The sequence below is a fragment of the Ipomoea triloba genome, chromosome 6 (assembly GCF_003576645.1).
Source record: "Ipomoea triloba cultivar NCNSP0323 chromosome 6, ASM357664v1".
Lineage (NCBI taxonomy): Eukaryota > Viridiplantae > Streptophyta > Magnoliopsida > Solanales > Convolvulaceae > Ipomoea > Ipomoea triloba.
This window is the reverse complement of record NC_044921.1, coordinates 24,283,908-24,311,013: the sequence shown is the minus strand read 5'-3', so window position 1 is coordinate 24,311,013 and position 27,106 is coordinate 24,283,908. Positions and strand designations below refer to the sequence as shown.

At 35.3% G+C, this 27,106-nt stretch overlaps 3 protein-coding genes across 7 annotated transcripts; 2 read left to right on the top strand and 1 right to left on the bottom strand.

Annotated features, from left to right (window-relative positions):
- Positions 1-2,774: 2,774 nt before the first annotated feature.
- Positions 2,775-4,554, top strand: LOC116021625 (probable WRKY transcription factor 7). The gene is made up of 3 exons (XM_031262074.1): positions 2,775-3,617; positions 3,762-3,887; positions 4,015-4,554. The coding sequence occupies exons 1-3, from the start codon at positions 2,857-2,859 to the stop codon at positions 4,175-4,177; spliced, it is 1,050 nt and encodes a 349-aa protein (XP_031117934.1). The 5' UTR covers positions 2,775-2,856; the 3' UTR covers positions 4,178-4,554.
- A 6,674-nt stretch (positions 4,555-11,228) lies between these two features.
- LOC116021865 lies at positions 11,229-14,431 on the top strand. 2 transcript variants are annotated; one of them, XM_031262369.1, is made up of 3 exons: positions 11,229-11,284; positions 11,383-11,614; positions 13,792-14,431. In XM_031262369.1, the coding sequence occupies exons 2-3, from the start codon at positions 11,444-11,446 to the stop codon at positions 14,149-14,151; spliced, it is 531 nt and encodes a 176-aa protein (XP_031118229.1). In that variant the 5' UTR covers positions 11,229-11,284; positions 11,383-11,443; the 3' UTR covers positions 14,152-14,431. The 2 variants fall into 2 exon arrangements, with proteins under 2 accessions (XP_031118229.1, XP_031118227.1); XM_031262367.1 differs by having other exon boundaries at positions 11,248-11,614.
- Positions 14,432-14,615: 184 nt separating this feature from the next.
- On the bottom strand, positions 14,616-23,734 carry LOC116021863 (kinesin-like protein KIN-4A). 4 transcript variants are annotated; one of them, XM_031262363.1, is made up of 26 exons: positions 23,313-23,734; positions 22,028-22,174; positions 21,770-21,919; positions 21,386-21,639; positions 20,958-21,145; positions 20,751-20,875; positions 20,327-20,363; positions 20,020-20,111; positions 19,762-19,872; positions 19,540-19,653; positions 19,351-19,438; positions 19,161-19,285; positions 18,839-18,937; positions 18,635-18,748; positions 18,290-18,406; positions 18,125-18,205; positions 17,821-17,892; positions 17,427-17,520; positions 17,140-17,171; positions 16,955-17,052; positions 16,756-16,854; positions 16,428-16,649; positions 16,131-16,293; positions 15,695-15,841; positions 15,255-15,574; positions 14,616-15,049 (listed from the first exon to the last, which is right to left on the bottom strand). In XM_031262363.1, exons 1-25 carry the CDS (start codon positions 23,436-23,438, stop codon positions 15,338-15,340), a joined length of 3,132 nt encoding a protein of 1,043 aa, XP_031118223.1. In that variant the 5' UTR covers positions 23,439-23,734; the 3' UTR covers positions 14,616-15,049; positions 15,255-15,337. The 4 variants fall into 4 exon arrangements, with proteins under 4 accessions (XP_031118223.1, XP_031118225.1, XP_031118226.1 ...); XM_031262365.1 differs by having other exon boundaries at positions 19,161-19,276; XM_031262366.1 differs by having other exon boundaries at positions 19,161-19,273.
- Between the last annotated feature and the right edge of the window lie 3,372 nt (positions 23,735-27,106).

Here is a 27,106-nt window from a genome sequence, read left to right as displayed (position 1 = left end):
GTAGTTTGAAGAAGTGTAGTGGGAGAGCTATTTTAAATGCAGATACGAGGATATTATGGCCAATGTATTCAAGCATGTGCTCAATTCAAGCATATAGTTAGATTGCGTATATATATATAACATGCCTGTGATAACTTTTGATACCAAATTGAAACATGTGCTCAATTTAACTAAAAACTTAAACGCTAAAGACTTTGTGGTCTACTGGTATCCGGTGTCCCAGTTAACATTCCCACATGGATGATGGGAGTGAGTTCGAACGAGCCTCAGTGGAATCAACTGTTGACTCTTTGTACTTGAGAGAGTTTGAGAAAGAAGCTATGAACAGAAAAAAAAAAAAAAAAAAACGTTACTATATTGCCATTAGACAAAAACAATGCTCCCTATATAATAACTAATTTTTTCAAATTCAATTCTCTATATAAGGTGTTACTTATATGAGTCGATGAATTATAAATAATTTATATAATTTATCTCTTTATGATTTTTTAACAACTAGTTTTATAAGTTTTTTCTTTGTGATTTTTTTATCGGTAAACTTTAGAAGATGGAGGAAAGAAAAAAATGATATTTTCAACGATTTAATTAATGCTGTTTACCGATGAAAGTAGTACCAGTAGACTTAAAATCATATTCAGAGCCAGTGGAGAAGTGGGGTTTGGACTTAATGCCCGCAGCTCTTTCATCATCTCTACAATCTGATCTGCAAAACCACATGCATCCTTTTATTGCATTGTCCATCTCATATCATCACCAAAAATATCTTCAAACATTGAATGTTGGGTACGCCCCAATAACACATCTCCATCCATGTATGATTTTATTTTATTTTTTGAAAACTCGATGTATGATTTTATGAACGTGCATAAATTACGTTCACATAATAACACCATACACAAATAATCCTTCCGCATGAACGTTATCATCATCCGATATAATAGTTCCACATAAACATTACTACTCAATCACGGCAGATTAATCATGCATTTCAAAGTTGATCAGTTAATCACCTAACAAACTGGTTGGCCACCCTATAAACCGTTGGATTACCCTTTCGATCATGCATTTCTTGCTCGCCCTTCAATCATTATATCATGAAACCGTTGATCATGGTCTACCTTGTAAGGTGAACTAGGTTCGTTTATTTTTAATATACTGAACGTTTATTTTTAGTATATTGAATGTTCATTTTTAAAGTGCATTTTAATGTATTAGAAGCTCAATTTTACTAATTAAAAATGAACATTTTACTTTACTTATTTCAGCTTGAACAAAGTTGTTCCCTCTCATTGTCAATACTACTAACTCTATTAGAATGCAGTATCTGTGAGTCAGTATTGACTCCACTGAGGCTCGAACCCACTACCTCCCTATAAAGAGAAGGGTTTGATGCTACTGGACTACAAGGTCATACACCTTTAATTCCCATGAAGACTACATACTCCTTCTTTATCAAATATTCAAAAAAAATTTTTCTCGAAACACAACTTAATTAGTTTACCAAATCAAAATGATTTCATAAGTTTTGTTTTGCTAGCAACTTACTGACTATAAGTCCAAAAAATAGAGGTATGAATTTGACATTTTTGTAGATACTAGTGTACAAAATTATTATGTGGATCCGAATTTAAAATACACAATTTATATATTGGATATTCATAACTGAATTGTGAACATTCGATATGTAAATTGTAAGCGTTTAGTATGTAATTGACAAGGTGAATCGGGGTCCACGAGTATAACTATTGCTATATGATGGAAGCCGCCGAAAGTGGATTTGAGCCAGTAAGCCCATGGACTCAACAATGATGTTCACTTGATCCAAATAATGGCTTTGTTAGAAGATTGGGCTGCATCAGCCTAATTCGACATCAATGATTGGCTTGGGCCAATAGTTTACATGAATAGGGCCCAGACATTGCATATGCTAAAGGATGATCCGGTCACCGGTAAAGATTGTGCCGGTGGGGCCCGAAACCCCAAACCATCGTTACTCCAAATGTATGTTTGCATTAAAAGCTGTAAAAGGTCAACTCTACCTCACCGGCCCCACCAGAAATACTCATAATCACAAGATTAGATCTCGGCCACCCACTTGTGTCTGTACCGTACCAAGCTCTAATTTTTTTCACCCCTTATAATATAATATAGGAGGTGCCAAACACCTCCTGTATAGATAGTATTTTTATGTTTATTGACACAAAGTAAGTTGGCCTATTAATTATTAGTCAACACAAAGTATTAATATTATCTTCACTGATGATCGAATTCACTCCTTTTTATAGAGGAGTGTAACCCATAAAAGTGTAATTAGGTGCCACTAGACCATAAGGAACCAATTTATTATTCTATTATTTGAATAATCAGATCATTTAAATTGCCTTATAACTCTATCAAATAAATAGGGAGTATATAAATATTGAGCAACTTTCTTTTGTTGTGGGCAAGAAATAAATTTAGTTGATTTAAAGGTGAGGTTTTTACGGCAAAGTTAGTTCACTAACCCACCTCTCCCGGTTACCCGTTAGTTCAAATTAAAGATGTTTGGTCAATTGCCGTTTACTTTTTCTTTCTATCTGAACCTTCCACGTGGATCCTCCGCATTGGTTCCGTAGTTTGACGGTAATAAAGTCAGAATAGACAACGCTTTCGAAAATTAATAAAATAAAAAATTAAAAAAAAACAAAAGGGAAAATAAGTTTGACTCTCAGACACCCTTCTTTTCTCTCTCCTCTGCTTTTTCCCATTATATATATTCTCCGGCACCATTCGCCAATTTCAGTTCTTCCTTCTTCTCTTCTTCTTCAGTTCTCTGGTTTTTTGAGTGTTGTGATTTCTAGGGTTTTGAGATCGGAGATGGCGGTGGAGTTGATGAGTGGTTTCAGAAGCGATTTGGGCGGGAAGATGGAGGAAAACGCCGTCCAGGAGGCGGCTACCGCCGGCCTTCAGAGCGTCGAGAAGCTTATCAGATTGATTTCTCAGTCTCAGCCGCAAAACAGTGGATTTTCTGCTGCTCCGCCGTTGCCGACGTTTTCCTCCGCCGATTACCAGGCGGAGGCGGAAACCGCCGTGACGAAATTTAAGAAGTTTATTTCTTTGCTGGACCGGTCTCGGACCGGACACGCCCGGTTCAGGAGAGGGCCGGTTGTGAATCAGAAGAGGGAAGTAGATCCTCCTCCGGGTAATCAGAACTCGAGTATCCGGATCCGGGTCAGCGAAGAACAGCCCGAGAAACCCGAGAAGAAAATCTATCACCCGAAGCCGATTCAGTGTTTGCCGCCGCTCCCCCACCACCACCACCAGGCGGCGAAGACTGCGGCGGCGGCGAATACGGTCGATCGGAAAGAGCCGTCGACCACCATCAGTTTCGCCGCAATGGCGGCCCCATCTCCCGCCGGCTCTTTCATCTCTTCTCTCACCGGCGACACAGACAGCGTCCAGCCGTCTCTCTCCTCCGGCTTCCAGATCACCAATCTCTCCCAAGTTTCCTCCGCCGGCAAACCGCCGCTCTCAACCTCCTCCTTCAAACGCAAGTCCAGTTCCTTCGACGACGCCGCCGTTAAGTGCCACAGCGCCGGCGGTTCCGCCTCCGGCCGCTGCCATTGCCCCAAGAAAAGGTAAATTACAGATTTACTATAATACTAAATTAAAACATGTGCTCATCTTAAGTAAAAATCTAAGCTGATAGTTGTATTGCATATATACTCAACAATCTCTTTTTATTAAGAATCTGAAAAACTAACTAGATTTGATTCTAACAGAAAAACAAGGGTGAAACGAGTGGTTAGAGTTCCGGCAATTAGCCTGAAGATGGCCGATATTCCCCCGGATGATTATTCATGGAGAAAATACGGCCAGAAGCCAATCAAAGGCTCTCCACATCCTAGGTAAGTTTACAACGTTATATTGCTATCCTTAAATCCCTCGAAACATCACACACCATACCTTAAATTCCTCGAAACATTATTTAGATTAAACTTTGAAATCTAATGTTTGAAACAAAAAAAATTTCAGGGGATATTACAAGTGCAGTAGTATAAGAGGATGCCCAGCGAGAAAACATGTGGAGAGAGCATTGGATGATCCAACGATGTTGATTGTAACCTACGAGGGAGATCACAACCATTCACGCTCCATCACGGAGGCACCATCTGCCCTAATCCTGGAGTCATCTTAGCCCTACGATCTTCACCCGACGGCCCAGATCGTTCTCCCAAACCCCAACCCAATCACCGCCGTTCAAGTTGCCAGATGAAAAAGGACAAACAAAGATGCCCGAGTTGGTCAACGCCTGGCGCATTAGATTCCCGTAGAAAACCGGGAAAGTGCCCGGTGGGGCCCTCCCCCAGGGGGGGGCCCACATAAGAAATTTGTTTATATTCATGATTTGTTCCCCTCTGTTTATTCGCCGTTGAAATCTTTTGATTCTGCGTGGAAAAAGCAAAAGCAAACAAGATGTATATTGTGGATTTGGTGGGAATTGAATCATGCAAGTTGTGGATGTCTCTTCCTTCTTCTTTTTCTTTAATTATTTTAATAAACAAATTTCTTGAATTCACCGAACTATATTCTAAACTTTGTGAATCTGCTCAATCAAATTAATCTAATTTCAAAACTTCTGAATTGCGCATAATGATTCTAACCCAAAATTTTTATTCTCCTTATGGAATAGTATTCCTATTCCTTTAAAATTTATTCCATGAATCAAACGTGCTGTAATAAATATAGAATCTCCATCTTACTGTTGGAAATAGCCAAATTTTTCATCTGACAAAGTTTTTCGCCCGAATCGGTCTGGGAAGCCTGATCTTTAAGTGATATTTCTCATTTACATTTTTAGCCTCCATTTTCAACCTTATTATATACAATATACAACCCAATGTTGTATAAAATAAGGTTTGGTTCTCCCTATCCATTATTTTAATGATGTTGGTTCATGCATAGAAGTCCACTTATTCCACTTTCCACCCAATTTCGCATCACCACTCCTGCTCAAATCACGATTATATTAAGCAGTCAATGGAGAATGTAATAATTAAATAAGCATCCAGTTGGTAGTAGTTTAATCAAAACGCATCGTAAGTGGGGCGTTGATGATTCGAAGATAGTAGTTGAAACTTTTGGTTGTGGAGTGTGATTAGTATTCGTTTGTTGATCAAATGGATTTTTAATAGAATATATAATTGAGGAGATTAAGAATCTTGAGATTATGTTTACATTTGAGATTAGCATTTAAAATGGGAGATTTTTTTTGTTTAGTGATTAGTGTTTGAAAACCCACTCATGGAGATTGGACATTTGAGCACAAATTGGGCAAGTAGATTTAAGAAGTCAACGGCTTCAATTCAACACTAGTTAGTAGGTTTGGTGATAATTTGGGTAGACTTTATATATATATATATATATATATATATATGTGTGTGTGTGTTTGTATTAAAGATCCTGTGAGACCAGTACCATAAGAGATAAATAAGAACTAATATCAGCCTTATATGTGTAAAAATTTGATGAATCTAATCAGATTTAAAATAAAATTCGGTAGCATTTTTGTAATTATCATCAACTTCATTTGCAAACTTGAACACTTAAATATGCAATATTTAACAACTAAATATGCAAACCTAATAAATTTTATAAATTAAAGAAATAGCTAAATTTTAAATCTAAATTGTAAATGCTAGACCTAAGCGGTAAAAAGTGGACCACTGAACTAAATAAAATAACAAAAACTCAGTCATAAACTATAAAATCGAAACCCTAAGTGCAATGAATTTTCGCAATTTTGCAAGTGCAATCTTTTAATACTAAATATGTAAAATGCCAATAATAAATGCGACAATTTGAAAAAGTATGCGAATTGCAGATTTTAGTGTTCAGGCTTATATAGTAAATTTTGTGATAATTACAAAAATGTCACCGCATTTTTTTTAACAGAAATTGATATAACCCATCCAATTTTTTCAGATTTAAGATTGAGATTGATTCATATTTCTCTTTTAATAACTTAATCTCATTTGATCAAATACATATTATACATATAATAAAAAGAGCAAATTGCCATTTTAGTCCACTGACTATAGGGGTCCTATTAATTTTGGTCCACGACTTTCAAAAGTGTTAATTGCATACCACGACTTTTCAATTTGTATCAATTTTGGTCACTCCGGCGAAATTGCCGGCCAAATGTCGCCGGATTCTCTTAATCCCTTTGATCCGGCTTAATTTAAGGGGCAAAAATGTACTTTCCATCCAAACAAAATAACCCAACCCAAACCCCTATCCCAAACCCGGTTTAGCTTACTCTTGGATCTTTTGACCAAAGTCAAACCCCCATTTTCCTAAATCCTAATTCAATCTGTGCGAAATAGAGAAATGGAAAGGGCAATCTTCCCCTCCCTTCGTGTCTCTCCTTTTCACCAGTACGGTATATATTTATTTATTTCAGCTGTATGTATATGTATATGTCACGTAATATAAAAATCATTCTTCTTCTTCTTGTTCTTGTTAGTGATGGGTATTTATTTTGGTTACAGGAGAATGGGAATTGGGTTGAAACTGGTGACGAAAATGGAGGAGTGGTTCAGAGAAAATGGAGCCGAGTATTCATACATGGCGACCGAGAATGACAACCAAGCTTCTATTAATCTGTTTACTCATAAATGCAGGTACTTAAAGTTTAGGTACCCGTCGATCCTGGTTCAGCCCGTGTTCGCTCACGGAGTTGGGGTGTCGAGCCGAGTTACGATCATAAAGCTGAGTCCGGGCGATGCGGAGGTACACGGCGAAGACGTGGCGGGGGGCGGAGGACTTTCTGCCGAAGTCGTGGGTGGTGTTGAATTATGACTTAGGAAAATGGGGGCTGAACAGGGTTTGAGATAGGGGTTTGGGTTGGGTTATTTTGTTTGGATGGAAATTACATTTTTGTCCCTTAAATTAAGCCGGATCAGAGGGATTAAGAGAATCCGGCGACATTTGGCTGGCAATTTCGCCGGAGTGACCAAAATTGATACAAATTGAAAAGTCATGGTATGCAATTAACACTTTTGAAAGTCGTGGACCAAAATTAATAGGACCCTTATAGTCAGTGGACCAAAATGACAATTTGTTCTAATAAAAATAATAACTTCAAGTCTTCAACACACATATACTTACCCTTTATATCAGTAACATACGCTTATAATAATAACTTCAACACACATATAGTTGAATCTACAACAAAAAAGAAAAAAAAAAAAAGAAAAAAAAAGAAGAAAAAAAAGTAAACGTGAATAATAAATTAAGATAAATTGACTATTATAACCAACATGTCATTTTTAGTGCATACACACTATGCAAGAATAACGTAGACTTCAATTATTATGCTGTGCATATATATAATCAAGTCAATTATAACTTTTATTATTATTATTATTATTTTATATACACAAGTTGAAATATAAAATTTTGCACGTTAGTAACGTACGTAGTATCTTGGTATGATACGATTACAAATGAATTATTTTTACCCATAGTTTTTGGCTTATTGTTTAATGGGTTGAAAATTAAGTTACAAAATTTTATTTAAATAAATACATTTTTTTTTCTGGCGACCAAGAAATTTCGTAACGACTAATGATGATGTGTAATTTTTTTTTTGGTGTATAATAGTCCGAAAATCGTATAAGAGAAGTAAATACTATTATTAGAATCTTATGTGATCATTTCAAAAAAAAGAATCTTATGTGATGAATTTGATCGAATATGTTAAAAATAATCAAACTCGTGACTTTTAAATATAAGAATTATGTTTTGAACACTTAAACATTAATTTCGATAAATAAACAATTATTTTAGTTACATAACACGTTGAAGTTAAGGTAGAATAAGGTTTCTAGTTTCTAGATGGCGTATAGTAGGTGGCATAAGGTTTCTAGATTAGTCTCTTTAGGCCGTAGCGTTGCTTTCAGAAATATATAATTATTATTGGGAGAAAAATGTGAAATGGTAGCCAATAATGCATTAATTTGACCATTTGAATATTTTGGAGGAGGAGAAATACAAAAATCTTATTTTAAATTGAACTCAGTCAATTCAAAAAAGTGTTAAAAGACAATCGGAAGAAGTTAAAACATAAAACACAAGGGATAATGCACAAGCATCATGGTATATGGATTTGTTGTTTCCATATTAGATTGATGGTGGACAAAATTATTTTTACACCGTTATGATTCTGTTACTATTTAAATTTAACATTAATGACTCCATCATTATTTTCATACACTTATATCTATCATATGTTCTTTCAATTATTTAATTATCATTTTATTTAAATTATTATATAATTAATTTAATTGTTGATTATATTTTAATTAAATTTCTATGAATGGTAAATCATATGTGTGTGTATATTATATATATATAACTTGAATTACACTTTTTAATTATTTATATTGATCAGTGTTTTAATATTAGATATGAATTTTTGCGCAAGATAAAACAAGTAATAAAAGATTTTTTTTTTTTTGGTGACGAGAGAAACCCGTAACCGCTACTAAAGGCGTGCCTAAGTAAACATTACTCTTATGTAATAACTCATAAATCACAAAAAAAAATAAATTATACAAAGATCACCCTGTACAACGAGCTTAACCATTTGGCAAAAATAACTATTTTTGTAACTATATAAAAATGATCAAGTTATAAACTGAGAGCTGAATGTGAAAAATGTTCAAGTAGTAAATTAAAAATTTAACAAAAATTGAGTGTGTCATTAAGCAATTGGAAGTGGACTATGGATAGAAGAGTGTCAGTCTACTGTCAGAGAAGTTGCGGGTCAAATTTGGGCAATGACATTTTCTCTGATAGATTATTTGTTAATAGCTATTTTGACCCAGTTATTTTTAGTCTTCCATTATCAAGTTAATTATGTTTAGATTTTAGTGCATCACTTTTTTAAAGTAAACCCAATTAAATTTTTAATACTTTCTTTTTTGAATATGAGAGGAATTTATAGTTATTATTTAAATGTGTACACTGAACTCTATTTATGTATAATAGTATGTAAATCACACAACAACATACTTGATTAAGAAGGATTTGGGATTGACAAGAATAAAACTCGAAAGTCTCTAATACGAGAATAATACTCTATTTGTTCAGTTATCTCATTCGAAATTATTTGTGACTTTTTCCTTTATACAATATTCAATATTCTCTTTGTGAGACTAATTCGAATTCAATTTGTGTTATACTCGTAAAGTTAAGTTTGATCTTACTTAAGAAGTGGTGGTAATCCAAGATATCCATGAATGAAATATCGTCCAACTAACATATATTTCTTCGTACTCAGTTGTGGTTTTTGGATTTGCTTTTAAATTCCAAACAAACTGTTGGATCGTTATATTTCTTGCCTCAATTATAGCGTGGGTCAATAATTGTTCCATGCGTTAAGTATAAAGTAGGTAAATGAATAATTAACACTAAATTTTGACATATTGGATATAAAAATAAATAAATAAATAAAATCGTTCCCTTTAATAAATATAAAATTAGACAAATTTTCTTGTGAGACCGTCTCATGGGTCTCAATTCCTTAGACGAGTCAAGTAAGGGAAATTTGAATCTTATGGTGTATGAGCTTAGTAATATTATTTATTGTAGACTGTTTATTATAGTTTTGATATAAAATATTATATTTATACCATACAGTATTACGGAGTATATATAAGGCTTAAAGTATAGATTATATATGTAATTTTGACTTTATTTCATGCAATTTGTCTATTGTAATTGTCATATATAAAGTATTATATATAAGACTTAAAGTAGTGATGAAATATGAAAATTTGTTATGTTATTATATTATTATCTACAAAATGCGTATTACATTTATGTTATAAAGTACTACATTTATGTTATAAAATATTATATTTAAGGTTTAAAGTATTGATAAATCACACTAAGCAGAATACAAAATATTGAAAAACCACATCCCGTTTGTCTAAAAACCATACCCAAATTTTGTCATATGAAAAAATCAAGCAAAAACCTACTATTTACGTCAATCTACTTTAAGCGGCAAATTATTCTGTGGACATGTGTTCATAAGTTATATACTGAATGTTCACAATTTGAATTATGAACATTCAGTATATAAATTGTGATGAGTCCACCTTGCAAGGTAGACTCACACAAATTTTATTGTGGACCGCGGTCCACAATGCATGGTAGTCAATGCATCAAAACGACGTTGTTTTAATTAATGAAAAGAAACGGCATAAACGACATCCGTTTCGCGCCTTTAATTCTGTATGTTCATTTCAACACATTATAGTTTCTTTTCAATATAACTACAATTTCATTCGACATTATACACTTAAATATGCGAAATTGTTATTCAGTTTCCTTTCAACTCAACTACAATTTCTCTTATAATACACTACAGTTTCATTGGTTAATATAAACTCAAATATGTGGAACTGTTATTCAGTTTCATTTTATATACACTGTAGTTTCTTTTCAACACAACTACAATTTCATTTTGATAAAACTACAGTTTTATTTGAATGTGAGGCAATATCATTTGAAATGAACTGTAATTTCATTTACGAAACTCCGTTAATATGTGACGACAATCATTTTTTTACTTAAAGAAACGGTGTCGTTTTTAGATCATGGTACACAATAGAGTTAATTCTATTTTTGGTCCTAGATTTATAAGTGGCATTCCACTTTTAATCCTCTTTTATAAAAACATCCACATTTGGTCCTAGTATTATTGTGGCATGACCATTTTTGGTCCTCCGTCAACAAAATTGTTGAAATGTCGTTAAATACAATGATTTTTCAATCATTTTTATACAAAGTAAGTTGACCCCACTATATTTTTATGTTTATTTTTTTGAAAAACTCTGTAATTGAAGACCGAAATGCCTTTGTATTTAACAACATTTCAACAATTTTGTTGACGAAGGACCAAAAATGGTTATGCCACAATAATGCTAGGACTAAATATGGATGTTTTGATAAAAGAGGACTAAAAGTGGAATGCCACATATAAATCTAGGACCAAAAATAAATTAACTCTACACAATATAACTACTAATAGACCCGGATCCACGATATATCTATTGAGTTTACGCTATCATTGTATCAACTCTAATTGGTTTGGATTTAGACAGGCCCATTAACCTTAAAGAAACCATATTTGGATCGGCCCACGATGAAGGATTCCACCATGTTCCGATAACCACCGGTCCACCAGGGAGCACTCGACCGGGGACTGAGAATTGGGTGAAGAGCGAAGGTGAGATAGACGTCGGGAGAAGAAATTGCTAGAAAGAAGCAATTAGATCTCTAAAGAAATTCGTTTTTTATTTTATTCTTTTTGCGATAATCTTGTAGTGGCATCGTCGATAAAACACATCTTTTCGTCGGAGAATTTCGCACCGGAGAGTGAAATGCCATGGATGTTTCGGATGCTGACATGATGGAGGCGGAGCACACGGCGGCGCAACCTTCTCCTCCACCGCAAGGGATGCCGTCCAATTCAGACCACGAGGAGGCTGTGAGAAATTTGCTCGCAATGGCTCGCCAACTTATCGATCAAAACAAGCCTTCACAAGCCCTCCAAGCGGTACATTTTTCTCTTCTCATTTTCATTATCAAGTTCTAATTTTGATTTTGAATTTTCCTCTTTTAATTCTTTTACGAATGTCAAATTGATGGATTTCTTTTTGTTAAGCCCAAAGTACATTTGCTGGAAACTAGCAAAGATAGCAACTTTCTTCACCATGAAGATGAGTTTTATAGGTATATGAGCTCTGTAGTGTAGAAAACCTAGGAAATAAGTTTTAGCTACAAGGATCACATTTGGCATACTCACCCAATAATTGATCCTTTAGGTTATAAATAAATGATGGAAGGAAACCTTACAGTTAATTGTAATTGGTAAGGTGTTAATGGCTTCATGGTGAGGCTCTATGCAGTTTAAGTAAAAACAATTGATTTATGGATAGTAACGAAAACTCAAAACTAAAAACAACTGGATTGTTTGCAAACATTATGAAATAAAAACTGCTACCTATGTGCTTTGTATTTGTTGTCTAAATCACGATCATGGAGTGGATTGAGGAAACAATGAAGATGATCAACAAAATGATTGGAAATTTAAGCGAGGGAATAGGGACTTTCTTCATCCCGCTTTCACTGTTAGACTCTCATATGAACGATAAAATTTAGGCAGCCATCTCTCCATTGAATAGTTCCTTTTGTCATTATGACCAGACAAGTTATATTGATTAAAATGGAGCAGAGGGAGTTATGGAACACTAATTTTAATGTAAAGGTGGTCAAGAGGGGAGTATTAGGACTTCATTGATTTAAACGATTAAAGGAATGACACGTGGAAAATTGGTAGCAGAATTGCAGAAATGTATTAATTTAGACTTGGATAATTTGAGCTTTAAATGTGATCCAAAACTTTCCAAACCCCATTGAGGCATTTACTACACTGAGCTTTTAGAGAAAGAAATAATCTGTTCATTATGGCATAACTTGTTCAGTCATTACCTTGTGAATCGCAATCTGACCTTTATCTTGGATCCTAATTGCTTTAAGTAATTCTGTGAGTATTTCTTCATCGTTAAAAAATACGGGAACTATGAGGTTAATGTGTTGCGTTGGGTTTATAAGGTTTTAAACCGGTCAACTTTTCATCCCCAAAGGAAAAAAAAAAAGAAAGGGAGTGAGTGGTGTGGGCGGTTACAGATTGGGTACCTAGACAACCTAGTTATAGACATTTGAGATAAGGGTCAAATACTCAAATAGACCCTTCAACTTATACAGAAACAACAATTAACCCCTTAGAACTTCAAAAAGCTCCAAATTTAACACCCAAACTTGTAAAAAATTTAAATTAGGTCTTTTTAGCAGATTAGGTAACCCATTAAAAAGTGTTGATGTGTCATCCATGTATAAGTTTAATGCTGATGTGGCATCCATTTGTCAAATTAATCTAACCAACTAATATTTTTACATTTGGGGGAAAACAACAAGAGCAGATTACTGTAGAATTTATTTTTTCAAATGAAGAAAAAAAAAAAAAGGCAGCCATGGCCGTCGTCCCAGATCTGGGCAAAAGGAGCCATCGACTTGGCTACTTTTGCCCATCTCTGGAGACAATCGAGAGGAGTACTCCTCTTCTCCAGATCTGGAGACAAGGAGACGAAGAAGAGAAGTTTTTCTCCTCATCATTGTCTCCAGTCTCCAGGTTGGAGACAAGGAGAAAAATTTTCTCATCCTCTGAAAAAGGAGAAATTGTTACAGTATTTTTTTTTTTTTTTTGAAAAAGCCAGTCATGAGATTAAACATTTAAAGGAGGTGATGAAACTGAACACTTGAAGAAGATGATCTCCGTGGTTGCCTACCTTAGATTTCCATCTTTTTATAAATTTATTTTTAGGTTATATATTCAAAAGAATCCATGTTAGCACCATGTAATATGCCAAGTTAGCAATTACTCCATACTAGTTTAACTTTGAGGTAACTTGCTAAAAAGACTTAATTGCATTTTTTTTTTTACAAGTTCAAGTGTTAATTTGGAGCTTCTTGGAGTTCAAGGGCTTGATTGTTTTTTCCATGCAAGTTGGAAGGCCTGTTTGACTCTTATCCTGGACATTTTGATTACTTACACTGGCATTAACAAATAGTTTTTCATGAAATACAACGCATCATAAAGGTTCTGCTCTGCCTTTCTTTGTTCTCACTATAAATTATGGCTTAGCAGTGACACAAAACCTGTCTGTTTAACAGGTGGTGATGGCAATGAGAACTAGAGGTGGGGAGGAGGCTGTATGTCAAGTGCTTAGTCGTGCCCGCCAACTGTACAGTAACAAAGTGCAGGCAAGTGCAGCTGCAGACGAACTGGCATCGTTGTTTGCTGAGTGTGCCATTGCCGAGGCCATACCCCCCAGACCTGGCCCCTCCGAAAGTAACAAGATGGACCACCCTACTGAAATTGAGTTACATGGAACTTCAATACTAACGGAGAGCGGTCGAAAACAAGTTATGCTGGATGCACTGTCTGATGGAAGTAGTTTCATCTGCCTACAGTGTGGGGGTCTGGTTAACTCCCACAGGAGAGAAGAACATTACTCATTGTGGTGTTTATAAAATCTGAATTAAGGTTGTGTCCCCAAGTTAGTGTGAATAATGGCATGTAGTTCTTAGTGATTGACTTTCAATACTAGTTTTTTCTTTCTAAAAGCTATCTTAGAAGAATTGTCTGATCCATAATTGACTTTATACCTTTGTGCACCTATGTCACATCTAGACTTTTTTGTTTTCTTTTTAAAATATTTTATTTCTTTTGATAAACTGGAAAGTTCGCATGTATATTTTGGGCGAAACTCACTTGTGAAAACCAGTTTAAGTTGCCCAGAATTGATCAGTTTAAATCAAGAAGGTCAATAGACAGTTCCCATAAGCAGTTGAACTTGGAACCTTATGTTCCATGAAATGAGTCTTTTATTATCTTTTCCTTGAGCAAAATCTTGTAACAGTGTTGTATTATATTTCAGTTTAACTCATAGCACTATATGCATAACAAAGAGCCAGTAAAGAAAAATAGTTGCATCTGCAGAGAACACTTCAGAACTCATTTTCTTATTTTTACTAAAACCAATACTGTGCTTACACACTATACACAAATTGTTACCAAAAACAAATCAAAAGAATGAAAATAGAGGGAAAAAAATAGCCTCTTGACATTGCTGTTACCTAAGAATATCCTATTATCATACTTTTTTTTAAAAAAAAAAAAAAACCAAAATCTATACACACCATCTGTCATTTCCTTCTTATCAGTCAATCAGACATTTCAAATCCTTTTATCTAGATCTCATGTGCAGTTGTTTGATTACTCTGGTGACTCTATGAAGCAGCAACACAACATATTCACAAGATGTTTTGATGATTATCTAAGACCAAAAATTCTCGTCCCCTAAAATACGGTTCTTCCATTACAGCTGAAACAAACTCCCCCTGCTGCTTCCACTGACTAAAACGCAACCTGCAGATTACCAAACCCACCATCATCATAGGCTTTTCGAGAAGATAATATGTGTCAGTGTGAGTGAAGAAGGGGCACGAAGCTAGGCATTGAATAATAATAGTCAATAGCAAAATGGTTAAACTAAGCTGTCAATGGAGATGGCATGCTTGCATTATTAGGGCAGTGAGCGTGATAAAAAGGCTTAAAAGTTTTGATCTTTTACCTTCTCTTATTTCGGAGCACTTCCTTTACCATGTATCGGGTGAACAGATGTCAAATGGGGAATTTACATTCCTCGCACTCTTGCTAATGACCATTTCTAGCTGAGATATTAGGTAGGGAATGCCCATAAGGCTTTGTCCGCATGATTGTTTCATCGCTGTGTCTGATCCATTCAGAGAGTCTCCAAGGCTTCTGCCATTTCCATTTAAACTGTAATAGCCACTGGTGATGACTTCTCTTCCACCTCCAAAGCTTCCCGCCTTGCCCTACAATCGCTAATTTCTTCATCGATAACTGTCCCATTGCCATTGGCACCATCTGCTATTTCCAAAAGTATAGCGTAAGGACCTTGGGATGATAAGAGGTAAAACCAGAAAAAGGCGCCACAAGAAAAAAAAAAAAAAAAAAGGCATAAAATATGCCATAAAGTGTAAGATCAACCTTCCGTGCTTGATCTACAAAGGCTGCTGATTCTCTGGTTGAAGCATTAGCAATCCCGGGTGTGTATTTGAGCTGTTTCTGTGCAGGCACGGGTATTGGAGACAAGGGACTGCTCATTTCATCGGCTAAGTGCTTGTTTGAGTTCCCCTGCCATACCAGCGACATTATAATTAAACAGAAAGACTAAAGATTGCTGTCAAATAACCAGCTTGGTTGGCGTGAGTGGCTGTGCACTCTCGTCCCTTAAGAGAGGTCGGGAATTTGAACTCCCTCTTGTATGGAAAAATCAATCTGGCCAGCACTTTGCCCCTTAATTGGGCCGGTCCGGTATACGGGCTTAAAGGTGCCTCCTTCAGTTAAGGCCTGTTCAGGACACCTCGTGGTCTGACAAAAAAAAATTGCTGTCAAATACAACACAAAGCATATAAAATCCTACCGAAGCTGAAGTTGCCAACGCAATAGCAACAGTTTGGTCTCTCATCTTCAGCTCCTTCTCGATGTCCTTTCTTCGAATTTCACTCTCTTGTAATACACTGATAAGTTCTTTCATCTGCTCTTTCATCTCCTTAGTTTCAAGTTCCTTCTCCCAAAGTTGGCACCTATCGACAGCACATAAAGCAAGAGCATTTTTAAAATCAAACATGAGTTGCCAAAAGCTACTGCAAAATAGAAGAATAGTTTTGACAGGAAGGAAAGAAACGACGATGAAAAGTTTAATTGAGCCAGGAGATACCTTGCATCTGCTAGAGAGTTGAACATATATTGAAGCAAGTTTTTCGCATCGCCCATCGAGCGTAGTTGGTTCCAGCGGCCACGGTTGCTGAAGGCACGCTCTCGCTCTTCTGCTTCCGAGAGCTGTGAGGCCATTGCAACTAGAGAGTTCGATGAAATGCCTAGCATGTTCTCGAGAGAAGCAATCCTTGCCATTCTGGCATTTGGAGACATTGAAGATGCTCTGAACATAAGCAATAAAACAGTTTAAAGATATAGATTTGCATAAGGAATCTCGGATAAAAGTCAAATCTGTTATAATAAAGCTGAAATAAGACTAGTCTCCACACCTCGAGAAACCATTTTTTCCTCTCGGAGGGCTAAGCCCTTTCAAGGCAAATTCATCAACTTGTCTCAAAACAGCTAGTTCCTCAGCCAATGCAGCTCTCCTGGAATGAGCCAAAGCAAATAAAAATGTGTAAACCAGAACAACAATAATAAAAAAAAAGAAAAGAATTTATATCACCCAAGTTAATTTAGGTTACATACACTTGGCTCTGCTTCTCATACTCGTAACGAACTTCATGAACATTGACCATTACTTCAAGTTCATTGTCAAGCCAACGCTGTAAGGACTTCTCATTGCTCTGAGATCAAACCGTAGTAGTATAATACTCAGAAGTCGTAGGTTTGAACATAAAAAAATAATAGAGAAAAAGTAGATATTGTGTTACCTGTCCATTTGCTACATTTCCATTGTTACTCACTGTATTATCGAAATAAAAAGATAAAAAAGAAAAAAGGAAACATAAGCAACAAGAAGAAAGCAATGAATAAAATAAAGTTCGTTCAAATGAACCATTTTTCTTTAACTAGCTAATACTTGATAACTTTTTTTCATTGTCATGGAAAGGAATAAATTACGAAGTATTTTGATGTGAGATGTAATGTAACACTGGTCAGTAAGAAATAATTTGTCGCTGATAAAAGGAATTAATGTAAAACTCAAAGGAAGGCAAACCTGAGTTTTCCCGAGCTGAAGATTTTCGTGCTTCAAGCAATTCTTTCAGCCTCTTGGTAGCCATTGCAGCCTCCTCTGTCTTTCTTTGAAGAACCTGAAATACATTTGTTTAGACATGAAATAAATGATACCATTCAGGAATTTAGTTACCAAGAGTTCCTGTCATTTGTATGCTATGTAAAGGTCAAAACTTTCATGCGACACAATATCTTCATGATTGAATGTCATATTATATGACCATGCTCCACAAGTTACAAGTAAATGTTAAAAAATTATGCTGTTCTGATTTTCGCCAAAGAGACCAATTATCTACTTATATCAGATTTACTGTCCAGAGTTTCTAATCATATGAACTAATAAAAGTGCATATATACAAAGGGAAGGAAATTATCACCATTTTCTGGCGTTGATTCAGAGCTAGCAGTTTATGCCTCTCATATTCATTCCTTCTTCCCTCCTTCCTTAGCTGCAAGTAAAAGAAATACATATTCAATATTTCAATGGATGAGGTACACATTACAAATTAGTAAACCCATAAAATCAAATGTCGCTCTTCTGCCTTAGTAAAGAGCTAGCTAAATACAAAACAATATGCTCCTATTGTTAGTTAACTAAAGGAAATATATATTGAAGAATTATAATTTGGGGTAATACAATAATAAGTAGAAGGATGATGTAAAAAGCAACGCATATGCTACCTGCAACAATTCCTTTTCTCGAGATGCCTTCCATTGACGGAATTGTTCAGCTTCTTGTTTAATCTTGTGTTGCAATTGGACCTAGGACAGCAGATATAAGAAGTGTCATATTCATTTACTCGAGAGATTTCTCGTTGGATAGGAGAAACTAAATTGCAATCCCACCTTCTGTGCCTTGATGGATTGTATTTCATCCTGTAATTTTTTTGCTGCTTCATCGCTCTTTTGTTTCTGCTTTAAAAGTTGAACCTGGCTCTCTTGTTTCTTCTTAAGGTCTTGTATCTGGAATAAACATAATACAAGCATTCTTTCAGTCGAGAAAATGCAAAAATCTAATCCGTTTCTCCATCCTAAGAGGGAGTTTCTTTTGCTACCTTATAATATAATTGCGGGATATCTTAGTGCCCTTCGGTTTCAAAATTATTTTACACAAGACAAGTCTATGCAGTATTACCATAAATATAGTTACCCGTAATCTACTACATGCCCTATAAGATAATGGTAATCTACCTGTGATTCAAGAGCTTTAAGTTTCTGGGAATGGATATCTTGCAACTTCTGTGCTTGTCCATCAGAATTAGCAGAAAGGTTTTCGACTTCAGCTAACAAGCGATCTCTATCTTGCTGTGTTAACAAGAAAGATGAAGAAGGAAGATCAGTCCCACAAACCACGGCAAAATGCATGTATATATATGTCTATAGTTTCAGTACAACCTGCACAGCTCTTTTCTCCTCTTCAAGTTCCAGTATCTTTTTTCCAAAATGGTGTTTAAGAGCCGTTGTGTCAAACCCTCCATAAAGCTTCATCTCGGACTTTAAAGTTTGCACACAAAGATACATACATTATATCAGTGGAGATGTCACTCAACTAGGCTATAATGCACATGGGCCAAACCACACTAAAAGACTGAATCCAATCAATTAGCTAGTCTAACTCGTGGCCTTATAAACCCATATGTTTCTCTCTTAATTTTCAATTGTGGACTCTTAACAATATGAAGACAAATGCAATTAGAAATTCAAATTTCAAAGATACCTCTTTTTGTTCCAACCGTCTGTTTAACTCATTTAATTCTTTGCCCATAGAATCTTGCAGAAGAGTGTGTTCCCACTCTTTTGCTGCTTCTTCATCCATGTCTCCAAGATCGCCTGCTAGAGTTTCTAAAAACAGATTAATGAATAGCTAACGGTTTTATTAATTGGAAAATAGATTGGAAATATCATACCATTCTCAGTCATTGGATAATCAGATGACTCCATACTTTGCAAACCCCTTTTAAGCCCTTCACTTTTTACTGGAAAGGTACCACGAACCTAAAAATAAAGATCGGTGATTTAGAACGGGATGGCCCTGGCAAAAACTCCTAGTTTCTTAAAACTTGAGATTCATGGACACACAATGGTTCGAGACATACTTTAGTGTCTATACCACATGGTTGAGGGGCAGCACATTTGCTCCGGTATTCATGTAATTCTCTACTTAGCTCTTCATTAGTAGTTTCAAGCCAAGCAATCTTATCTTTAAGTGCCTGCACAAGCATTTATAAATTAAGACCTTTCCCCAAGTTTAAACGTTCAGTATGAATACTACACATACGAGCATACTTAAACGTTATGGTGTAAACAAATTTATGTACCTGAATTTCACCAGACGAAGCAGCTCCTCCTCGGGCACAAAGCTCTGCCTGTAAATACTCTAGCTGTTGGCGCATTTTCAACATCTCATTGGATACTGGATCTCTGTTAACCTGGATAACGAGTAAAAAAAAGAAGCTATTTACAGAACTCAATCAAGAAACGCATACTGGAATCCAGCATTCATTACCCTCTCTGTAACTTTATAAGAGTATGAAGGAGAGCTAAACTAAAAATGGACGATTGGGTTAAATACTTACAACTGGCTTGTTCTGGATATTCCGAGCTCGATTTGCATACTTCAAAGTGTTAAGAGTTTCTTCAGCATTTATATCAGCTGGGCTAATGCATGCTGTAAAAGAGACACGCATTGAAAATAAATTTAAACAAATGGAAAGTAGTCCACTAGTTCCTAGAGGCAATATGTTTACAGTATCTTGGAGAAGGACAAACAAAAATTATAAACAAAAAAAAAATATGGATATTATCAATAATAATTTTCTTAAACATAATTTCAAGAAAATTTATCCGTAAATTAAAAAAATAAGATATATGCACTGGAAATACCTATCATGACCGTTTTACTGTTTCCACCAAGTGAATCCTGCCAATTCCCAAAAAACTTTGATTATGAAATATTAATCGATAAAGAATTTCAAGCAAGTTTGAGATTAACTTTTTAAACATTGCTCATTTTTGCTTTTCTAGTGATGATTAAATGATAAATTTGATAAATGTGTTCTAAGTATGAGGTCTGTGTTACCAGAGAACAACTCTACAAAATATAATAGGTAAGAAGCCAAACTGAACAGAAAAGAGCCTAAGAGAGAACAGAAGAAAAATCACGGAGAAGATAATGTTTAAATGGCATTCAGTATTTTTTGAGGATATAAAATATTCGTCAGTCCTACAATATCTTGGCTTGAGACACGAAAAGAACAAAACAATGCAACCTATCTGTATAAAGTTTAACCAAAAAACCATGTCAAACCTGCAATAACCTAGTGAGTTTACTATCCCGATATGGAACATGAACACCTTCTCTCCGCTTTTTCTCATCCCCAAGTGCACTGATAACGTTTCCAAGGGCAAGAAGTCCCTTGTTAATGTGAACTCCTGTTAACAAATATCATCTCAATAATTTTGCAATGACCAAATCAAAGAGAGAGATAATTACATAGGGAAAAGTTTCGCCAACCTTCTTTAAAACGGAGACCGTCAGATCCTGTTCTTTTGGCACGTTCTGATCCAGCAAGGTCCACCAAATGCAACTTGGCACAAAGATATTCTTCAGTCATGCAGTCATTATTATTTGCATCATTGGAAACTATTGGGCTCAGCTTTTGCATTTGCTCCATTGTAATGGTAAAAATGGCATGAGAGCGACTGTAAAGGGAAAGAAATAAGAAAATGTCAACAATGTGACTATTGAAAAATTGATATTAGTTAAAAGAAACAGTAGATCGAAGACATCTTTCTTAGAAAACTGATAGCAAAATGTGGAAATGATAAGCAAGAAGCAAATATGACATCAGTAAAGCCATCCCGGTCAATTAGAAGGAGGGACTTTCCATGTACGACCAAAATATAGATGAAGAAAACTAAGAAGGTAACTAATTAATTAACCTCGACTGATTGTTCATGTTTGTACTGCCCGTTGCCCTGCATAGTGATCCTTGCTCCAAGCAATCAGCCATTTCTTTCAAAGTCGTGACACTGCATTCAGTGGACCCCGCTAAAGTAATAACACCATTCGATGTTTCACGAATTTGTATTGGTGGCTTCCCAGGGATGGTTACCTTGCCAACATGTCCATTTGCAGCCTCTGCTTTATTAATAGAACTGGGGTCCAGCAAATCTCGTACTTCTTCTTTATGTATCTGCACACAAGAAATGTTGGATTGCACACCTGCCGGTTAATAAACTATGAAGAATATCACTATAATATAACGTTAAAACAATAAGCCTTACGGTTCATGACAAATACAAAGGAAAGGGACAAGCCTAAACCTCAATGAAGGATACGTGCAGTTGGAATTCCGTTTGGTGCTTCAAAGTTTCAATTTTGCTGAATAAAGAATTCATTACTTGGGGAATAAGTCCCGTTTGGTATCCGTCTTTGAAACTGGTACCCATGGTGTATGTCTTCCCCGAACCCGTCTGTGTTATGCTTAAATGTCAATTTGCAAGATAACAAAACACAGAGGACAGACATCTGCTAAAACACTTCCACAAATACAAGCGATCTTCATTAACGTAAAGTTATACCTGACCATAGGCTAGAACAGTTGCATTATAGCCTTGGAACAAGCCATCAACGAGAGGAGCAACACATTCTTCATACATGGAAGACGAAGGAGAGCCGGTGCTCCCATAAACATGATCAAAAGTAAAGGAATGTGAGCCAATTACCACCTGCACCAAAACCACAATCAGTACACAACAGTCCCAAGAAATAATAGTTTATAGTAATGTTATAGTCAATCAACTTAAACTATCAAGACGTCCATCGAGCTATAAATGTCTCGAAGGAAAACTCTCAATAATTACTCTTAATTACAAAATTCAGATTTTCATTAAGCTTCCACACGATTTCCAACTAGCTTTCAGGCAGCTCAACAAAGCATCCTACTTGGCAAACTTATGCATAACTTGAAAATGCCATAAAGTTTGCGTTCACACAAATTAGTTGGTTCCAGAAAGTACTTACATTTGCACTCACCGAGCAAAAATAGAGAGAAATATATAGAATAAAAGGACTTAGCACTATAAGCAACCCGGAAAATGTTCTCTTCAATCTTCATATTAAGAGAATCATGCATATTTAGGATTCCAATTTTTTAAGGCATTCAGAACCTATTCAACTGGTAAAGGAGGAATCATAAATCAGGTGTGCAATTCAGTATGCATGACATTAGCTCAGGATTTTTTTTTTTTTCTTTTTGGTGAAGTGAATTTCATTATTTCATTTGTACTTACTACTAAGCAGAGAAGCCTGTTGCAGATCTAAATTGGAGAAAACAATTAATAGGCAGCAAATATGCCAACTAGGCCACTTGGTAAAAACCAGAACATTCTCAAAACTCTATTTTCTTGTTTCCTTTTACAGACAAACTCAGACCCAAGCAATCAAAAATTAAAGCCATATATGCCTCTTTAGAGGACTACTCCATTGATTATATCTGATATCTTAAGCCTCTCCCAGGGAGGCATATCACAATACTAATATATGTTAAGAAATTCACTAAACTCCATTTCTAAATTTCTTTACTTTTATCAAATGTGGTCCTAGAGAATAACATAAAGTTAGTAAATTTAGTGAAAATTTTTCAGATCATTTAAACACAGCCCCCAGACCCAGAAATGCAGAAGTTGCAAACTCCTAAGCAAAAAAGCTAGAATCTTTGAGAGCTTTAGCAGCATGATAAGATCTAGATCTCCAGGAAACCATGAATGGTGAAAGGATAGATGAAGAAAAAGCATCCTCAACAACACCCAGGGATTCAGCCCAAAAATGCAAGACACAGAAACACATTATGGGCAGAGAGAGCACCTGAGGCTTCCCAGGGACCAGTGTAACACAATCTTTACAACCCTGGAGCTTCTCATCTCCAATGAGTGGCCTAATATGAACTGCCACTTTGACACAGCAATCCTCCACAGAATTAGCAGCATCCATAGAAAACTATCCCCCCAAACACTTGCCAGGAGGCCCAAAACACAAAAGAGCCAAAAAGGGAAAAAATGTGTGATTGGGGCTGGAAAAAACAGTTAGCCAAGAAGTTTTTCACAGAAGTGGCCTGAAGAGCAAGGCTAGGGACCAGAAAGTGATGCTGCAACTGCACCAAGAGAGAGAGAGAAGCCAATAGAGAAGACTGATGACAGAAAGAAAGAGGAAATAGAGAGAGAGAGAGAGAGAGAAGAATGGGTAGTTAAGGGAATAGACCAAATGGCTGGATGTGTAATAGAGAAGAGTCAGTGTGTGTGTGGGTGTGAGTTTTCTATATATGCGAGTGGCTGGCTGTACTATTCCCTCCTCAACATTAACAACTGGAGTGTAGTGTGTAGGGGTAACCCTTTAATTTGTTTTTCTTGGTCTACACTGCATTGCTACTGCAAAGCCAGCCCAGACTTTCCCTCAGAACAAAAAGAAAGCTTGCCAGTTTGCCACTCTGCTAAGATTTCTTTATTCACATTTTGGTTTAATTTCACCCTCATTCATTAGGGGATTTAACTATACATGTTCAAGAATATGCATTTTAGATAGCATGGACAAAAATTATTGATTGATAAATTGTATATTAGATTATAACTGTATATAAGTCAACTCTTGTAATATAAAACTCCGTTATTTATGAGAAGGGTGAGCCAACTTAAATTCTTCAAAACTAGTGAGAGATGATTATGCTTATGCCTACGTACAAAGCAAACAACGTATCCTTAATAAGAGGCATAAAGAAAGCAATATACGCAATTGATCTTTAACGGATCATCCTTCTCTTGTTATCATTTTCCCGCTCATATTACTTTATTGAGGTAAACGTATTCGAGTATTGTTTTCTTAGTATCATAAATTAATTAAATCCGTAAATATTAATTATGATTGAATTACATTGATAAATTAAATGCTCACTTTATTATGAATCAAATACTCCGCAATAAACAAATTGAGATACACATAATATTAGAGAATGTTGTATGTATCACATTTTATACTACTACATTTTTTATTAACTTATCAACTAACTTCTCGAGAGGTAGTAAAGAGTCTTCTTTCATTGGATGCGGCTGGAGTTATTTCACTATCTGAAAGTATACACTATGTAAATCTCATTTTTTATAATAGTTTGCAAATCACATAAAAAAAATAAATCGTACTTAAAATTCTTGCTATTGTAATAGCTTGCAAAACACACAAGTAAACCGCACTAAAAAGACTCCGCTATTGTGTAATAACTTGTAAATTGTAAACTACACATGAGAGATAAATCGCATTAAAAAAATATATGCGATTGACTCAATTGATAGACTGCTGAAAAGAATCATGTTTAACTTCTCATCATTCAATCAAAGCCACTCCATAATTTACCTACACTAAAAAATGTAGTGTCTGGAAAATGTGATTGACATGTTTGTAACGGCTATACTAATTTCCCATCAGAACGCAGTAGTTATTGTACGACTGTGTGTCGTTATTGTATTGACATGTTTGCCCTTTTACTCTTTCCATTTGTCTGTCTCCTTTTGGTTATCTCTACTCAACTGTTTTACATTGTATTCTATACACAATATATCACTTCTACTACAATATAATCCACCCATAAATAAATAAATATATATATATATTTTTAAAATAATAAAATGAGGTTGAAAGCGTAGAGTATGATAATTGTACAGTAGAAAAGAGTTCGTATACGACACCGACCACGTGATACGGAATCGTACATCATCCCTGTAGATATAATATAATGTATTATATTATATATATAACTCTTTTTAAAAAAAATTTACACATTGTTTTTATTATTTATATATCGACTAAAATATTATGGGTCACACTTGTGTGAGACCGTCTCACGGATCCCTATTCGTGAGACGGATTGAGTCGGGTCGAAGCATCATGCAAATGTCACACTTATATGTGCAAATGTCATACTTATATGCTCAAATATAATACTAATCAAGAATAAAAATTTTGTTACTTATAAGAGAAAAATATTACATTTTTCATAATAAGTAATGTTGACATGTGTCCCTTACTTATAACGGAAAATATAATACTTTTGAGGGAAAATGTAACACTTTTTAATCAAAATGTAAAAGTATTGTATTTTCCCTTAAGGGTGTGTTTGGAAGCCCGGAAAATAATTTCCGGAAATCATTTTCCGGGCTTTGAGTGTTTGGCAAGCATGGGAAAACTCAGTCAACGGAAAATGATTTCCGTTGACTGGGGAAAACAAAGCCATTTTGGCGGAAAATGGGATCGACGCGAGGGTGGGGAGAGCGATGGGGATTTCCAGGGTGGTTGACCGTCTTCCCATGCCTTTTTGGCTGTTGAACAATGAAACCATTTCACCATCCTCTTCATCTCTGCTTCTTAATTTATCATTTCCATCCAAATCCGCAGCCAAGTAAAAACGTTTTCGTGATCTTCAACCTTAGGGATCTGAAGTGGAATTAACTCTATTGTTCTATATATGCTCTGTTTCTGCTTCTTCTTCAACTGCAGCCATGGCGGTGCGGCTTCTCCTCCGCCCTATTTCACAGATCTGAGCCTCGTTTTTGTTGACAAGTGACAACTAAACCCTAAATCCCTAATCCTAAACCCTACTTTGAATTGTGCGAGAAAGGTATCTCAGTCCGGCGGACTGGTTTTCGCCGGAAACCAGTCCGCCGGCTCTAGTTTCCGGCAGGCTGCCTGCCGGAAACCAGAGCAGCGATGTTGCATATATATATATATATTTTTTAAAATTTATTTAGTTATTTATTTATTTTATTTATAATAAATATTATTAGTTTATATATCTTTATATTTTAAATAAAATAATAAAATATATAAATATACATTTCTACTCATTTTCCGGAAAATGAGCCAAACACACCAAGACAGTTTTCCAGAATGCAACNAAAGTATACACTATGTAAATCTCATTTTTTATAATAGTTTGCAAATCACATAAAAAAAATAAATCGTACTTAAAATTCTTGCTATTGTAATAGCTTGCAAAACACACAAGTAAACCGCACTAAAAAGACTCCGCTATTGTGTAATAACTTGTAAATTGTAAACTACACATGAGAGATAAATCGCATTAAAAAAATATATGCGATTGACTCAATTGATAGACTGCTGAAAAGAATCATGTTTAACTTCTCATCATTCAATCAAAGCCACTCCATAATTTACCTACACTAAAAAATGTAGTGTCTGGAAAATGTGATTGACATGTTTGTAACGGCTATACTAATTTCCCATCAGAACGCAGTAGTTATTGTACGACTGTGTGTCGTTATTGTATTGACATGTTTGCCCTTTTACTCTTTCCATTTGTCTGTCTCCTTTTGGTTATCTCTACTCAACTGTTTTACATTGTATTCTATACACAATATATCACTTCTACTACAATATAATCCACCCATAAATAAATAAATATATATATATATTTTTAAAATAATAAAATGAGGTTGAAAGCGTAGAGTATGATAATTGTACAGTAGAAAAGAGTTCGTATACGACACCGACCACGTGATACGGAATCGTACATCATCCCTGTAGATATAATATAATGTATTATATTATATATATAACTCTTTTTAAAAAAAATTTACACATTGTTTTTATTATTT

Excerpts from the sequence above, each read along its gene's own strand:
- LOC116021625 (XM_031262074.1), top strand. The coding sequence starts at position 2,857 with ATGGCGGTGGAGTTGATGAGTGGTTTCAGAAGCGATTTGGGCGGGAAG. Across the intron at positions 3,618-3,761 it reads TGCCATTGCCCCAAGAAAAG|AAAAACAAGGGTGAAACGAG; the intron begins GTAAATTACAGA and ends TGATTCTAACAG. Across the intron at positions 3,888-4,014 it reads AAAGGCTCTCCACATCCTAG|GGGATATTACAAGTGCAGTA; the intron begins GTAAGTTTACAA and ends AAAAAATTTCAG.
- LOC116021865 (XM_031262369.1), top strand. The coding sequence starts at position 11,444 with ATGGATGTTTCGGATGCTGACATGATGGAGGCGGAGCACACGGCGGCG. Across the intron at positions 11,615-13,791 it reads CTTCACAAGCCCTCCAAGCG|GTGGTGATGGCAATGAGAAC; the intron begins GTACATTTTTCT and ends TCTGTTTAACAG.
- LOC116021863 (XM_031262363.1), bottom strand. The coding sequence starts at position 23,438 with ATGGATGCTGCTAATTCTGTGGAGGATTGCTGTGTCAAAGTGGCAGTT. Across the intron at positions 20,876-20,957 it reads CGGTCTCCGTTTTAAAGAAG|GAGTTCACATTAACAAGGGA; the intron begins GTTGGCGAAACT and ends ATTTGTTAACAG. Across the intron at positions 17,053-17,139 it reads GAAATGTAGCAAATGGACAG|AGCAATGAGAAGTCCTTACA; the intron begins GTAACACAATAT and ends GTTTGATCTCAG.